Source organism: Etheostoma cragini, chromosome 12 (assembly GCF_013103735.1).
Source record: "Etheostoma cragini isolate CJK2018 chromosome 12, CSU_Ecrag_1.0, whole genome shotgun sequence".
Taxonomy (NCBI): domain Eukaryota; kingdom Metazoa; phylum Chordata; class Actinopteri; order Perciformes; family Percidae; genus Etheostoma; species Etheostoma cragini.
The window spans coordinates 23,991,385-24,006,864 of record NC_048418.1 but is presented as its reverse complement, the minus strand read 5'-3'; the positions used below and the strand labels follow the sequence as shown (position 1 = coordinate 24,006,864).

General features: G+C 39.8%; 1 protein-coding gene across 2 annotated transcripts; it reads right to left on the bottom strand.

Moving 5' to 3' along the window:
• Window positions 1-835: 835 nt before the first annotated feature.
• LOC117954839 (cyclic AMP-responsive element-binding protein 3-like protein 3-A) lies at window positions 836-9,028 on the bottom strand. Of its 2 annotated transcripts, XM_034888863.1 has the most exons (10): window positions 8,887-9,028; window positions 7,551-7,649; window positions 6,929-7,202; window positions 5,368-5,498; window positions 5,003-5,113; window positions 4,699-4,805; window positions 2,720-2,788; window positions 1,814-1,898; window positions 1,315-1,408; window positions 836-1,227 (listed from the first exon to the last, which is right to left on the bottom strand). In XM_034888863.1, the coding sequence occupies exons 1-10, from the start codon at window positions 8,905-8,907 to the stop codon at window positions 1,031-1,033; spliced, it is 1,188 nt and encodes a 395-aa protein (XP_034744754.1). In that variant the 5' UTR covers window positions 8,908-9,028; the 3' UTR covers window positions 836-1,030. The 2 variants fall into 2 exon arrangements, with proteins under 2 accessions (XP_034744754.1, XP_034744755.1); XM_034888864.1 differs by lacking the exon at window positions 7,551-7,649.
• Between the last annotated feature and the right edge of the window lie 6,452 nt (window positions 9,029-15,480).

Sequence of the window (15,480 nt, the reverse complement as noted above, 5' to 3'; positions counted from 1 at the left end):
ATTCTCATAATCAGAGTTACCTTTATGCCTTTTTATCACCTCCCCCCGTGATACACTACTTAAAGAAGTCTGATTAATAATTTATTTCTGACACCCAATGTGGGGCATGTACTCATTTCTAGTTTGGGTTTGCTGAAATTATACTTTTTTTAGTTTTTCTTTTTAAATTGTAAAGATTTGTATTAGGGACATGAACAGATATTAGGAAGAAAACAGTGTTCTGGACAGAATGTGAGAGAGAACATTATGTCGGGTGTTGCCCCCGTGAACCAGAGACAACAATGGTGTGTTTTTAATGGATGGACTCCATGTAACAGATGGCAGTCAGTCATTATCCCGTAATTGCATTAAATAACAGCAGGCTTTGCACCATTGTTTTGAGACCAAGGCACTTTGCTCAGCAATTGTATTTCCATAAATATAACAACAACTAAGTCTAAAATTGAGATATAATACCCATTATGTTTTTAAACCCAAGCCCACTTATTCATATTGACAGCTGGCCTTCAGTGGAGTTTATTATGACGTCTGTACTGAAGTGATAAGTCATCCAGCAGCTTTTGCTCGATGTCATTTATTCTTTGTGGCCAAATCACATTGCCTCATTATGACATTACTCTTAAAAAAACAAATCCTTTCAGGTGCTTCCAAAACTCACTGGAGGAAACATTTTAATGATCTCGTGCCAGCATTGCACTGAACTGTTACAAAAAATGCACAAACTTCTTAACATATACATTAAAAGTAAATAATAAAATAGCAGTGAATATACATTTGTGTTGTTTAACAGATCCTACATGTCTACATCTTGCAGTAGTATGTGTATAATACTGTTTGGATGACGTCCTCACCGGCCTCCATCTAAGTGAGCAAATCGCAGTTAAATCTTTTAATTAGCGGATTTTGTGTTGGAGCTGATGCCAAAGACAACATAACGCCTCACTCAGTCTGCGGTGAGGAATAAATGCAGAAAAGCAATCAAGCTGCTCATTTAGATGCTGCGCCTGCAAGCAAGTCTGCTTTCCTTTAGCTAAGTCTTTCCTCCTGGGGGTCCCGAGGAGATCAGCGGTTGTACCGGTCCTTGTGGTGGCGAGACGATTGGAAATCTACTGCAGGGAGACCTGTCCATCAGCCGGCACAGGGCCTCAAAGCCCCTGGAGACGGAGAAGAGAGGAAGAGGAGCGGCGTCTCGCCCTTCATCCATCGACTGCAAGGTGCGGGACGGCACTGGGGGGGCAGAGACGTGGTGGAGGGGAGTCAGTCTGTGTTTGTGTGTGTTGTAGGGAGAGAAAGTGCCAGTGTGTGTATACACACCTTTGGTCTGTGTGTACTCTTCCTGGCTCGAGTGGCTGTAGGGGTCTGGCTGAAGATTGGAGGATATGAGCAGGGAGAAGGAGAGGAGCAAAACCTGGACATATGTAAAGACGGCAGGACAAAAACAGGCCAAGCACAGGAGACAGAGGACAGAAGAAAAGGACAGAAATCCCAGGGAAAGAAGAAATGACTCATTAGGCATGGGCTACATACAATTTGGCACAAAAGATGAGCGCAGCTGCTAATATTCCCCATTTAAATCTTAAAGGTAATCATAGCAGTAGTGGAGCACATTTTTTAAAGAAAATACATAGAAACAGATCAAATAGAATAAGACAGGTATGAAATACACAAATAAAAGATGGTTTAATGATGTGCTCAGGTTAGGCACTGTAGTGTCTATTACATATCACCTTTATTATTGTTTAGTTGTGGCACATTATGCTGTCTAAGCAAATTCCCAAGAGTGTAAATCAATGTAATGTGTTGTGTATCTTACCATGATGCAGGTCCCTCTGTGTGTGCTTTTGCCAGAGGTGTTAGGAAGGAGAGCCTGTAGCCGGCTTAGCTGCTCCAGCAGATCACTGCAATGCAAATACAGACAAGAGATTGTGTAAAATGTTCCCACGAGGGGCCACAGGTTGGCCTAATTATATCAGCGGCTGTGGTCACTGGCAACTAAAAGGCATCACTTCAAAGGGTCCTTTGGAGGGTTGGTTTTCTGTGTAGTGAGATTGTGCCTACAAGGGATTGCGACGATTGAAAGAAGGTGCTGAGCTGCATTTATGGGACTTTTCTTTAAATGTGCTATTAACCTTTTGCTAAACCCCTCCCCTATAACAGTGATTGTCCAATCATTACTTAGCCCCCGTACCCGGGGATGGTTGTGATTGGAAAATGTGGTTTAGAAACAAACCAAACACCATATATTTAAACTTATACCAAAACTAATACCAGTGCCAGGACTACTTTTTTTATTGTACAAGTCTGTGATATGGTGCTACAAGGCAAAATCAGCAATGACATTATGACATATTTCTCCCTTTTATAATAGTAGCTTAGCAAGGATGTAGGGAAAGGATATCATGTATGTAACCATCAAGGCTATGTATAATACCAGTTTTAAAGAGTCAGCTGGCAACTGCATTACTAACCAAACCATGGCGCTAACGTTAGCTTAATTATTAAGCTACAGCTGATCAGATTTGCCAGTGTTATCATTTCAGATGGCAGAATATTGGTCCTTCTAGTTTCTCTGTTCTGCATCACTGCTGATTGCGTGTATTGTGATGGGCATTTTCCTATTTTTTTTTTATAAAAGTAACAATCGAAAGTAACAAAAAGAGCAATCATTAAGGAAAATAATCATTAGTTGCAGCCCTTGTTGGCTGTTTCAAGGACTCACTTGTTGGTCTCCTCCAGCTGCTGGACTCTTCCCTGCAGCTTGAGGTTGTAAGCGCGGCATGCAGACATCCTGCAAGAAACAGAAGAGAAAGAGAGGGGAAATAGAGATAACATGAAGGACATCATATCATATTTTGATTCTCTCTTTGCCAATATCTGACTGAGTGTTCTTGCATCCCATATCCAGTGAACACACACACTTTTAGTCACTGTGAGTCACACTAACGTGGCCAGCTGACTGAGCCGAGCCATGGTTAATGGTACCTGGTTGATTCGCTGCCTGCAGCTGGTTTCACTTCCAACTAAATGCTGACTCTGCTTACTGGGAGTGACAAGCACACTACCAATCACACTACCAATTTTGCATGCTTGGGTATGTTTATTGCTTCAGGTGGAAAACACTATGGTTCCTTTGTTCTTAGATTCCTGGCCACAGCTTGTCCATCATTAGAACCCAAACTCTCTTACTTTATTCTTTCTAGCTCTCTGAGTTCCCATTCAGATTCAGAGGACTCCACTCTTCTGAGATGAATCAACGATGGCTTAGTTGAGTCCAGTGGTACAATCATCTAAAGCTCAGCATGGGTAAGATCAAGCAGTCCTACAAATAACAGGAGGGACGCTGATAATCAAACCTGGGCCGATATATTACATCGAATCATTCTTGCGTTGGCCAATTTTTAGAAGCCTTTCAACTTATTAATCAAACAAGCTCTGCCACTCTGCAGAGGAGCTGGATGGGGAGGAAGAGCCAAAGCAGGGGAGGCAGGCAGGATTAACAAATGTGGTGACCAAGACTGGCTGTGTGATAGGGCTCATTCTGCACAGCCTGGAGGAGGAGGAGGAGGAGGAGGAGGAGGAGGAGGAGGAGGAGGAGGAGGAGGAGGAGGAGGAGGAGGAGGAGGAGGAGGAGGAGGACTTAACTGAGCTCCATCTTGGCAAAACCTCCTGCCCCTTTATTGTAAGATGATCGGTTCAGCTGCTGGTTTGGGCCGCTGGCCATCATACTCTACTGGGTTTCTGTCCTAGATCAGACTAAGACACAGCTGCACTCTTTATGTACAATTTTCAGATTGTGCTAGAAACTCATTACATTCTTTCTTTATTGTGTGTTAGTCCTCAGAAACCTATTACATAATAATCTTTTACAAATATATTCACTACACTAGACTTGACTATACAAGACATTGGCTATATTAGCCCTACATAACCTGGACCGTGGTGGTCATAACATCTACATCTCACATCTTATGACTTATTCCCTCGTACATAATGTTCTCACTCTTATTCATTCAGTCAGTTTATAGGTTATTATGTCTTTATGTATAGTCAGAGTCAATAATTTGTCATGAGCTACTGCACTGTTCAATCCTAATTCCTTATTCTAAAATGAGTATTTTTCTGCATTGAGTACTTTTACTTTTATTGATTCAAGTAAATTTTCCTTATTCCTAATTCTTACTTACTTTAACTTAAGAAACAACTCCAATTTATGCCTTTTTATAGAGTATTTAGAGTATGTTCACAGTGTGGTAGTAGTACTTTTACTTAGGTAAAGGATCGGAATACTTGTTCCTCCACTGGTATATGGTCACAATCTAAAATATGTGTTGTTTACAATCAGCATAAATGCAAATGCTGGAGATGAGACTGTTGATTTAAAATCTTATTTAGCAAAAATGTCAGTAGAGAGTTGAAGTCAAAATCTGCAGCGTACTTTGTCTTTATATTCTAAACAAACCACCTCTGTTGCTGTGAATATTTCTGTAAGGAAAACACTTGCTTCATCAACAATGATAAAAACAAAAGTTCATTTGACATTTTCTTCTTTACAAAATGTTCCCTTCCTAATCAAGTGTATGTAGAGTGATTCAGCTTGGAGCACAACAAATGACTAGAAATAGAAGTTTCATTTTCTAGGCCAGTGTTTGCAGAGATAATATCGCTGTAATGAGGATGCAGAGTGCACTGGGCTCCTACCTTCCCTCCAGATTATGAACATATTCCCTCTTCTTCTTCCGACTTTCTTGAGCTGAGCGCTTGTTGCGAATTTTCCGCTGGATCTTCTTCAAAACCCTCTCTTCAAACTTGTCAGGGTGATGAAACCCACGAGAGGATAGGGACAAGAAAGGGCATAAGAGGAGAAACTAGGTTGGAGAGGGGGAGAAGGGGGGGGGCGACAACTGGCAGAGATTGTGCAACTGGGGATACAGATTTTGATGCATGTGTGTGCCAGAGAGAGGAGGAAGTGTGTGTGTGTGTGTGTGTGTGTGTGTGTGTGTACCTTGGACAGGGGCAGTTTGCTGGGTAGGTTCACCCCTTCTTTAGCCAGGAGCTTCTTCTCATCCTCATTAAGAACAAGCTCTTGCAGGGAATGCTGGGGGAATCGCTGCGCCTGCGAACCAGATGGACAGAATATTCCAGTGACTCTCTGTGCAGTTTACCAAGAGGCGGCACTGGAGTGGAGCAGCTCATAAAATTTTGTGCAAACTGCTCTCTATTGCTCTCGGAGTGGGACAGGTCATAACAAAAAATGTCTCTTTGTTTGATTTATTCAGAGGACCGAGACTGAAATGTCTTCATTGAATGTCCCCATTGGTAAGAAAGTCTAACAAGTCTCATTCTTTCACAGAAATATTCTCTCCTTACTGTCTGCCCCGGACTGGAAAGCAGCAGGTCCTTCACCGAGAGAGCCTGACTGGACGACAGTGGGGGGGTGCGGTTCGGGGTGAGGTAGTGTGCGATGCCCAGCTGCTCCTGGAGGCCGTCGGACTCCCAGCCTGCACATCCAACCAGCAAAACAGCAGGTGAGGATTCACAAAATTGCCCCCCATTGCATTTCTGCAAAACACAAACTATTTCTGCTTTTGGAACTGAACTCTGTGACTGGAGCACCCTGCTGTTCTTTACAAAACACTTTACCAAATATATGTCATAGCCCACTGTATCTGTGTTTGATATATTTTTGTCGTTGCAAATGTGGTTTGCTTAGTCAATTTTAAATGATGTTAGCACGGAGGGTTCAATAATCAGCGATGTGAAAGGGGCCGTTCAAAATCTATACTCATGATGAATTGCTCTATGGTGGCTCTAACCCTAAACTTTAACCCCCTAACCCTAACCTTAACCCCCTAAGCCTAACCCCAACCCCCTAACCCTAACCATAACCCCCTAACCATAACCATAACCCCCTAACCCATACCCCCTAACCCTAATCATAACCCCCTAACCCCCTAACCCTCTAACCCTCTAACCATAACCCCCTAACCCTAACCATAACCCCCTAACCCATACCCCCTAACCCTAACCATAACCCCATAACCCCCTAACCCTCTAACCATAACCCCCTAACCCTAACCATAACCCCCTTACCCTAACCATAACCCCCTAACCCTAACCATGCACTGTGTAATTTTTATCCTTAGGGGGGAAGTAATTCAAACAGTATTTTAGTACCTTTTAAATGTTATTTTCAAAATTAATTTATGTCAAATAATGATTTTAACATGTTTAAATAGAATTTCTTTTAGATTGGGACACCGGGCATTTTATTTATCTACATAACTCTTACTCTCTTTCTATATATTTTTTATTCATTTCATTATTTTATTTATCTACAGGACTTTTTTTTTCTCTCTGTAGAGTATTTATTTTACTTATTTAAGTAGTTTATTTTTGTAATTATGTGGTTGTGTCTCAGGGAGAGGAGCCGAGCAGGAGCGGGGGAGACCTTTTATTTAAAGTGTTATTTTCCAGCTGTCCGTCCTGTCCTGTGGTTCTTTTACCCTGCTCTGAACATTTGACCTTCTTTTAAACGACTTTTTAGAACCGAGCCAGGTTTTTTAAAGAGGTTTTAAGAGTTTTATTCACACCGGTGGTCCCTTTGTGCCCGTGCCCCTCGCAGCGCCCATCCAGGGCGCTACGTTTCTACCCTAACCTAACCCTAACCATCGCCTAATCCTAGTGCCTTCCAGCTGGTGCTGCTACTTTCACCTGTTAAAATAATTTGCTCTCTGAAAGGACAGGACCTGTCAAGATGCCCAGTTAAAGCACAAATGGATAGATTTCACATTAAGCCTTTGTTTTATACCTGACAGTCCAGTGCCATGGTTCTTGGCTCACTGTAGTTGCAGGTTTCCCTGTGCTTTTTGTTTCTTCCCAGTATAAAATATTAGTACATCATATGTTTTCTTTTTACTCCAAGTCTTACCCAGATCAATGGAAACGTCAGTCGTCTTTTCATTTGGTGGTGGCTTGTTCTCTGGAACTGGAGGCAGAGGGAAAGACTGCGTATCAAAGGCTGGAAAGGCTGTGCAGAAGTGTGGGTGAAAGCTGTCTTTGGGATCTGACGGGGTGTCCTCGTTGATGCCGCTGTCAGTGGTGCAGGGTGACCACAGGGGGGACGCTGGAGCCGAGGAGGAGACGCTCCCCCCCAGCAGGGAGTCCAGGAAGTCATCGGCAGCACTTCCCTGGGTGCTCAGGGTCTGAGGAGAAAGAGGGTATGCAAGCATTTTTCCCATAACACCACCACTGCTGGATATCCCGGCTAAATCAAACAACCATATTCCCACATAAGCAGAGACAAGAACATAAAACACACCAGTCATTCAATTCGTTGAGCTCAGTTTGTCTCATTGATGTCAGAGACAATTGGAACCACACAGGGAAACCCAATGAAACTGAATGAGATCCTCTATCTCCTAAGAGTCAGTTCAATATCCCATGACCCCTGTTGAGAATCCAGATCACACTCTGCGTCAGATTTTGAGATTTGTGGTGGCGGTCATGTTGTCCCCTAAGTGACTTTGGGTGGTGCAGACGGCCGTACTCACTTCATGAATTGTGATAGTCCATGATTGGTTGCTGTGGCAATCAGTGGTTTCATCTGTGTTCCTGTGCAGGTAGTCAAAGAGATCCATCCCACCATGAACCTGAAACGAAGAACTAGTCTGAGCGTTGGGTCTGTAGTGGAAGTGTTCCACAGTTTTCTTTTTAGAGGAAAAGCTGAATGGCCAGCCTTGGAGCATCCAATAATGTAAAAAATTCCTGAAAGTGTAATAACTGAAAAAATAATAACATTTCAACCTGATCAACAATTTAATCAAACCATAATGGAACAACTTGACCAATAATGGAACAAAATGTCTGGACTGATATAACGTTATACCTTTCAGGTGGGTCCCCTTTTTTTCAAAACTGATGATTTTGACAGATAATGTAATAATGTTACATATATGAATGGCAGAATCACATATCACATGAAAATCCATTTTGTCCAGGCCATGGGTTTATTTTTCCAGTGGCCACTTGGAATATTGAAACAAAAAAGGATTCACCCCTTTGACCCCATTGTAAAAGAAGCGTCTGTAAAACTGATGCCAGGACACCAAAAAATGCAAACAAGGTTGATTATGACTTTCTATTATGAACACTTATTTCCATGGATATTGTGATGTGAAAAACTTCATAAAAACCTGCAACAACACCACAATGTAAAGTTCATGGGCCGAGCGTGAACTCATGACTGTGAAGAAACACTACTGCACTGCTGACTGAAAGGGCGCCATTTTGGATCCAGTATCCAGTTATTATTATAAATTGATGCTGAATATGTGCAGCAATGTTTCTCCTGCTGCCTGCAAGTTTTTTTTAGTAAACTCTAGACTTTATGTAGAGTTTAACATTTACAACAGATGGGAAGGGGTACTTTGTTATCAGGCAAAGCCATTCAGTCTCCATGAAATATACGTTTTCATCTGAGTCAAGTCAACAGTTTTTGAAAAAATCCGTCAGGACATTTTATCACATTATTGGTCAAGGGTTAACCCGGTTCCACTATGGAACCGGTTCCTAAGCAACTGGTAGCACTTGGATCGGATTTGTTTTAAAAGTTACAGTACAACATCCAAAATGATACACAACCCTAGATATTATTGGGTTTTAGTACATGTGATCATGTTAAGTTCATTTGATTACATTTTCAGGAAATGATTACATTAGTGAGAGCTACATATCCCACACTTGCCTTTGATCAAATCAATACACATCCACTCTAATCTTCTTTAAAACTGTTAATTTTCTTTCTTTACGCACACTCTAAACACTACAGTCTGAATCATTCTCTCACACATAGTCGCACCCAGTTACCCGAATACAAATGTGTCTTACCTCGTCTGTATTCAGAGTCATAATTCCAACATGAGAGCAAAAGTTGATGAAGTGACAGTGAAGCTATCCAGCAGGATTAAAATACCCAACCAGATCAAGCCGTTCCTCTCTGAGGCTTTGACGTTTGAGAGGAGCGCCTGAGTCTGTTATAAGGGACAAAGTTTAAAGGCCGTCTCACCGTCCAATCAAGTGTTCAGCAGACAGCCGAGGGAGCCCATCAGCACAAAAGGAAGACTGATTGACATATTAATTACTCCATGTTGTTTACAGGTAGCCCAGAGTGACCTTTGATGTCGTCATGATAAGGAGTTGATTCCCTGGGTGTTTTCACATTCATTTTTTGTTGGGCAGGGTTGGTTTAGAGCTGTTATTTGCATTGCTCGCAAAGGAACAAGGTGGAGAAAGTCACGTTTTTAACTTCATCAGATCTCTCAGTAGAAAGCCTAAGTTGTATTTCAAGACCCTGATCCTTCACTCACGGTGATACAAACTCACTGATGAGGGAAGCTCTTTTCATCTTGACTCATGCTAGAAATCCAACAGATTGTTTCACGATTATTATGAGTATCAATAGGTAAATATAATTATTTGCCATTCAGTTCTTGGGGACTGGGAGCCCCACCACCATTATAAGACACTTAACAGACAAAACATATACATGCTATTTCTCAAAAGGTGCCCAAACTTTTGCAGACAGCATTTTTTATGTTTGCTGTTATTTTGAAAGTGCAAATGACGGAAATAAAATCTAACTTTTTGTGACATATTATACAAATGTCTAATCTGTCATTTGATGCCTTTTGGAGATTTTTCCATCTTTTCTTGGCTTCTTTATGCACATTACTACAAATTTTTACCTGGGGTGCCCAAACTTTTGAGCCCCACTGTATATGCATACATATTTATATGTATTTATATTAGACGGATTGCCATGAAATTTGAATACAGCTGTTTATTCATAGTCCTTTGAGGATGAATCATATACGTTGGTGATCCCTGACTTTAACAGCACCATGAGGTTGGCATTAGTAAAAGTGTAGAATGAAATGTAGAGTGAAATGTCTCGACAACTATTGGAGGGATTGTCATGAAATTTTGTTTGCAAGTGGGCATTGCTTTGTTTTAAAGGGACACAGGCAAACAATATTTGGATATTTATTTGGATTTAACTGCCATTTGACACTTAGTAAAAACTCACTCTAATTTCAAGCTAATTATGTAAACTTTTTCCTTCTCCAATTCTTCGGGTCTATTAAAGAGACACTCACTGTTGTGGAGTTTCTATCTATTAAATTAGACAATTTATTTCTGCTTACCTCCCCACAGCTTACTGTTTCTCATCTTTAGGACCATAATTAGGAGTCTCGTGCTATTTGAAGAATGCACACCATAAAACAAAGAAATTACATAACATGTTCTCTGAGCGGTAATACACGAGGAACATGCACACTTGTGGACACATATCTAACTATTATCACAGTGGGGAGGGACTCTTTCAGTGGCAGAGCTATTATACTTGTCTTCGGTTCAGAAAAAGTAGAATCCGTAGTCTGAATACCGTCAACACAATCCTTCCATCACTCTCTCAACTTCAAAGTATTGTCCCACTAGGGAACGGGGCTCAGCCTCATTTGTAGATCTGGGCGCTCAAATAATTGAAAGCCATTTTCTTTTCTCTTCAGATAATTTCTTCTGACATTTTTACCTTCATCAGACATCAGACAGAGAAATGACATATTTTTTTTGCTCTGGGTCCCATAATTCAAATTCAGATTCTGCATTTTTATATAGCGCAAACCTCAGGGAGTCATTTTCTGTATAAGCTACAGCTGCATGACATAATGTGATAAAAATCAAACTCTGAAGCAGCTCTGAAGGGTTAGATGTCAACACTTTGTGGAGACAGACATTCATTTTACAGCTCATGTGGGCTTTCAGAGAGTCTTTGAAAAAAATTAAAAATAAATACATACATAAGGTTATAATATACCAGTAAAAGGTTCAAGGTTAGTAAAATGAATCCCCTTGGAGCCAGTATGAGTAACGGCGGTTCATTTACGGGACTGAAGGGACATCCGGCGGACCAGTTTTGGCCAGATGTCCTACACCGTCCGCTTCCTTTGTGTAGACTTACGTTAAACTCTGGGCCGTGCAACAGTGCAGGCCTGCTTGGTTCTTTGGGGGAATGACTGTAAAGATTTACAAAGAATATGTGTTCTGCATGTCCTCCCTAATTGGGATGTTTTGGGACCGATTGGTGGGATTGCTGTGAACAGTGTACACACGTCGATACACTGGTATTAACCATGTATCCCGCCAATTTAAATAGCTCAGATTACTGTATTGCATGAACAGTTAATTTCATTTTGTGTTTTTCCGTTACATAGTGCAAATGTTCCACCAGACCCTTTTGCAGAGCCACCGTCACTGCGCCCGGAGCTCAGCATCGCCCAAGTAATTACGATTGGGTTAAAGAAATGCAACAACAAAAACGGACCTTTTTTGTGCAGGAGTGTTTGCTCCTGTTGCCAGAGCTCCTTCCGCAGCACAGAGGATAGTACTGCTATAATAATGCAGTAAATGGGGGAAACTACTAGAATCTTCGAGTCGTTTTAAAATATAGAGTGTGTTCTAGATCTACTCTATCTTTAAAGTCTCTTGAGAAAACTCTTGTTATGAATTGATACTATAAATAAAATTGAAATGAATTATAGTTTCACTAATTCATGAAGTACCAGGCCGGATGGATCCATTTCTAGTCAAACCATATGCAGTCATACTATCCCTCAGTCTTTCAACCCCTTGCCTGAAGTGGATTTGTTGCATTAAAATCTAGTTTGATGTATGACTTGATTGAGTGCCCAGTATACTGTAATACCAAGTAACTGCATGGCAGCGGAGCTCTGCTATCTATATTGTCGTGCTATCTTAGATTAAAGCGTTTCAAAGTACATGCAGATATTATCTAACCAGGACAAGCATGTATATGGATATGACTAATAGGTTGCAGTTCAGTACAGATAATTGCTGTGCAATTATTGCAGATTGCAGATGATATCATACTGTAAATCCATCTTGTCTATTTGGATGCATGTGACTGAGGGGCAAAAAGAGTTACATCCACTCATGGGTATATTTAGGGTTAAGGGAAAGGATACAGTCAACATTTCTGGAAGTGATTCTCCAAATAACAGGAAATGTACCATGAAATAACAATTTTCCCCCCAATGACTTTATTACATACCTTGACAAGGAAGTATGAAATTAACAAAAGACACGTGTTAAAAATTCTAGATTGATATGGTAGGTAAAGAAAAGTTACAGCAATAAATCCAGATAGACTTGTTTTCAGATCCATGGACAGGTAAGAAGCAGATAATGTGCTCTGGGAATACTGCATGATCGTAAAATGCATGTTGAATGGCTCTTATCTAGAGCTCAGTGAAAACTGTGATGTACACAAAATGATTCAGTACCTGCAGCTTGCGGGAAATGCCCAGTGTGTCACAAATAAGAGAAAGAAAAGCAATCTTGTATTGTGTAAATGAAATTAGTTACTCAAGTTTGTAGCACTGCTTAACTGGTAAACCCCTAAATTCAGTTTTTGGAAATGAAGATTAAACATACATCGACACAATATGGTAGTAGTTTAGCACATGTCCATCTCCCACTATTGTTTAAAATCATTTACACAAGTTAGCGGCCTCTCTGTGTGACAGATCAGATAAAGGTGACGAATGGGGGGTCATCCGTGTTCTCACAACCCGGCTCATAGGCTGGGACTAAACAGGGAAGACATGAGAGTAGACTGCCAAAATAAAACGTATTTAAACAACAAAATCAATTATTAAAAACAACATAACATAACTAAATTAATATAATTATATAGGATAAAAAATGCATGCAACCGCGTCAGCTACAGGCCCGCCCAAGAGAGTGAAGGAGCCAGAAATAGCACTCCGACTGCAGTGACCCCATTATTAATGTTAATTCTGAATTCAAGTCAGTTTCTGTAGTGTTCGCCAGGGAAGGGATGCAACATATACAAATATGTCATTGGTATAGAAACCAATATTTAAATCATGCCCAATGTATCATGGTGAAATACATATGAACCCTTTGGTTGTCTTCCCGTTGACCAACAAGCAACTTTTTTTTCTGGATCAAAATTTAAAATGAAAACACCCAATTTCAATGAATTTTTTATTTTATTTGGGAAGCATACGCGTTTTTTGGGGGGTTTTGTGATGTAGAATCTTTTTGAATATGGGTCCTATTTAGCCCGAGGACAACATGTATGTTAATATAGATTTGAACATCTTATCCTATAGTTTTACTAGATTTCTTTAATAGATCTTCTTTTCTTCTTCTGTTAAGTGTTAGAGCCAATGAAATGCATTTCTAAAACACGTTGTGATGAGTGAAGGGGGTCGGTTTCAGATTCAGGTTGCTCCACTTGTTTAGAAGAGCTTATGTTCCTTTGAAGCAGCAGTGTGACACGTAGCATCCTACAGGGGGAGGCTTCAGGGCGACGAGTACAGAAAATATAGGAAAACATTAAATCTCATGCCACATAACAGGCCCTATTTTTGACAGAAAGTAATTGGTGCTTATCTCCTTGAGTGACTGCAGGTATGTGGCAACAGATTGTATTTGCACCTGCATCATTGTTTTATTAGGTCGAGTCCTCTGGTGGAGACAGGAGACAGTGCACAGTGCTGCTGGAATGAAATGACCATGGACGTGATTGGTTTTTGGCTCTCACCAGAAACTTTGATATCTTGCCTCCCTTGTGTTTATAAAGGTTTTCCTCTCAATTTTAATAGCATGTGTGTGTTCTAGCTGATATATGGAGACAAAAAAGACAGAGGTTCTTTGTAGAATATTGTAACAAATTCAAGATTCAAGATTCCTTTATTAAATACCACAGTACACTGAAGTACGAAATCACATGCAAAGTTCACAGCTTAAAATAATACAACACAGAAACAATTAAAAACAAAGTGGAAAAGTCGAGTTATTAGTTATATGAATACAAATAAATAAATGCGTAAATGCTTATATGGGTGTGCAGAGCATGTAGAATAAATGTATTTAACGTCAGAAAAATATAAATAACTAGATAATAGATACATACAGTTGGGAAAGAGTATAAATTATAAATATGTGTATTTAAAGTGAAATAGTGTGGTAGAGAATAAGGTGCATTCAGAACAGATTCTAAGGTGCATTCCAAACTTTGTACATGAATAGTATTCAGATTGATTAAGATGGAAGAAATGTTTTTTTTTTTTTAAGTTGAAGATTTGTTAATGCTGTTTAGATCAGTTAAGTATTTGCAAAATCGGGGTTAAGTTATGAAAAATACCTTTTGCTTTTTCTCATTCCCTTGTATTTTCTATGTCCCGTTTGAGGTCCTCGCCACCATCCTGAGATGTTTTGTCCTGCTCTGCCCTCAACTGGTGAACGACTGCTCCAACATCTTCGGCTTCGTCCAAAGGGAAAGAAAAGCTGCTTACCCTCTTTAACAAAGGCAAACCCAACAGCAATGATGGTGCTCCGATTGGTAGACCTTTCTTGATATGCATATGCACAAAATTTTAATGAACTACCATTGTCATCCCACATCAATAAGAAAGCAGCTTATGGTAATACCATTAGGTAATACATAAGGAGATGAGTAGCAGTCATAGACTGGTTTAAACGTCTATGGTACACTTGACGTTCAACTTCAGCTTTTCTATTTTTTTCCTTAGGACACCATAATTAAAAATGATAAATACTACTTAGACCAAATAAAAAAATACAATGCATGGTTAAGTTACTTTCTTACACAAGCATAAACATTACATCTCCTAGAGTCTGCAAGTCAAAGTAGGAAGATGTGTGTGTGTGTGTGTGTCTGTATGTGTGTGTGTGACACACAATGTAAAAACACGTTGCGTATTAACCAAAAACGGACAACAATTTGACATTTCCGTCCCTTTTTCTGACTTTTTTTGTTTTGTTTTCACTACCACCACCTTACTACCACTTGTTTTTCAGTACTTTTTGGAATTCATGGCCAATAACCCTCATTTATATAGAATTATACCTAATATTTGAGTTAAAATAAAATAAAATTATGAATTATTTGTACTAATAGTTAAGATCAGAGGAATGTACAGATGAGTGTAGTCAGAAATGAAAGGGATTGATTGTATTTGCAAAGAGCGTTAAATGGAATCCAATCCATATATTTTTTTTTAATTTGGTTGCAAAGAAACACATATTTCAGATATAGACATTTTTTAAACAATGCTAAATCCATGCTGGCTTTTCACATTTTTTTCCCTTTCAACCAATACCTAATTATTGATATTTAACCCTCGTGTTGTCTTCCTGTCAAAATTGAAAATCAACAATTTTGTTTTTATCAATGTTTTTAACTTTTTCTTATGTTTTTGTCCTTTTTCCCTAACACTTTGTAAGCTTTTTCCCACGTTTGTCAGTTTTTTTTTAGTGTTTTCAACATTACATAACACTAACTTAGTAACTTCAGTTTTACAGTTATTTTTGGAATTTATGGTAAATAAGCCTCATTTATGGGAAATT

Excerpts from the sequence above, each read along its gene's own strand:
- LOC117954839 (XM_034888863.1), bottom strand. The coding sequence starts at position 8,907 with ATGACTCTGAATACAGACGAG. Across the intron at positions 4,806-5,002 it reads GCAAACTGCCCCTGTCCAAG|TTTGAAGAGAGGGTTTTGAA; the intron begins GTACACACACAC and ends CACCCTGACAAG. Across the intron at positions 2,789-4,698 it reads GTTCATAATCTGGAGGGAAG|GATGTCTGCATGCCGCGCTT; the intron begins GTAGGAGCCCAG and ends TGTTTCTTGCAG.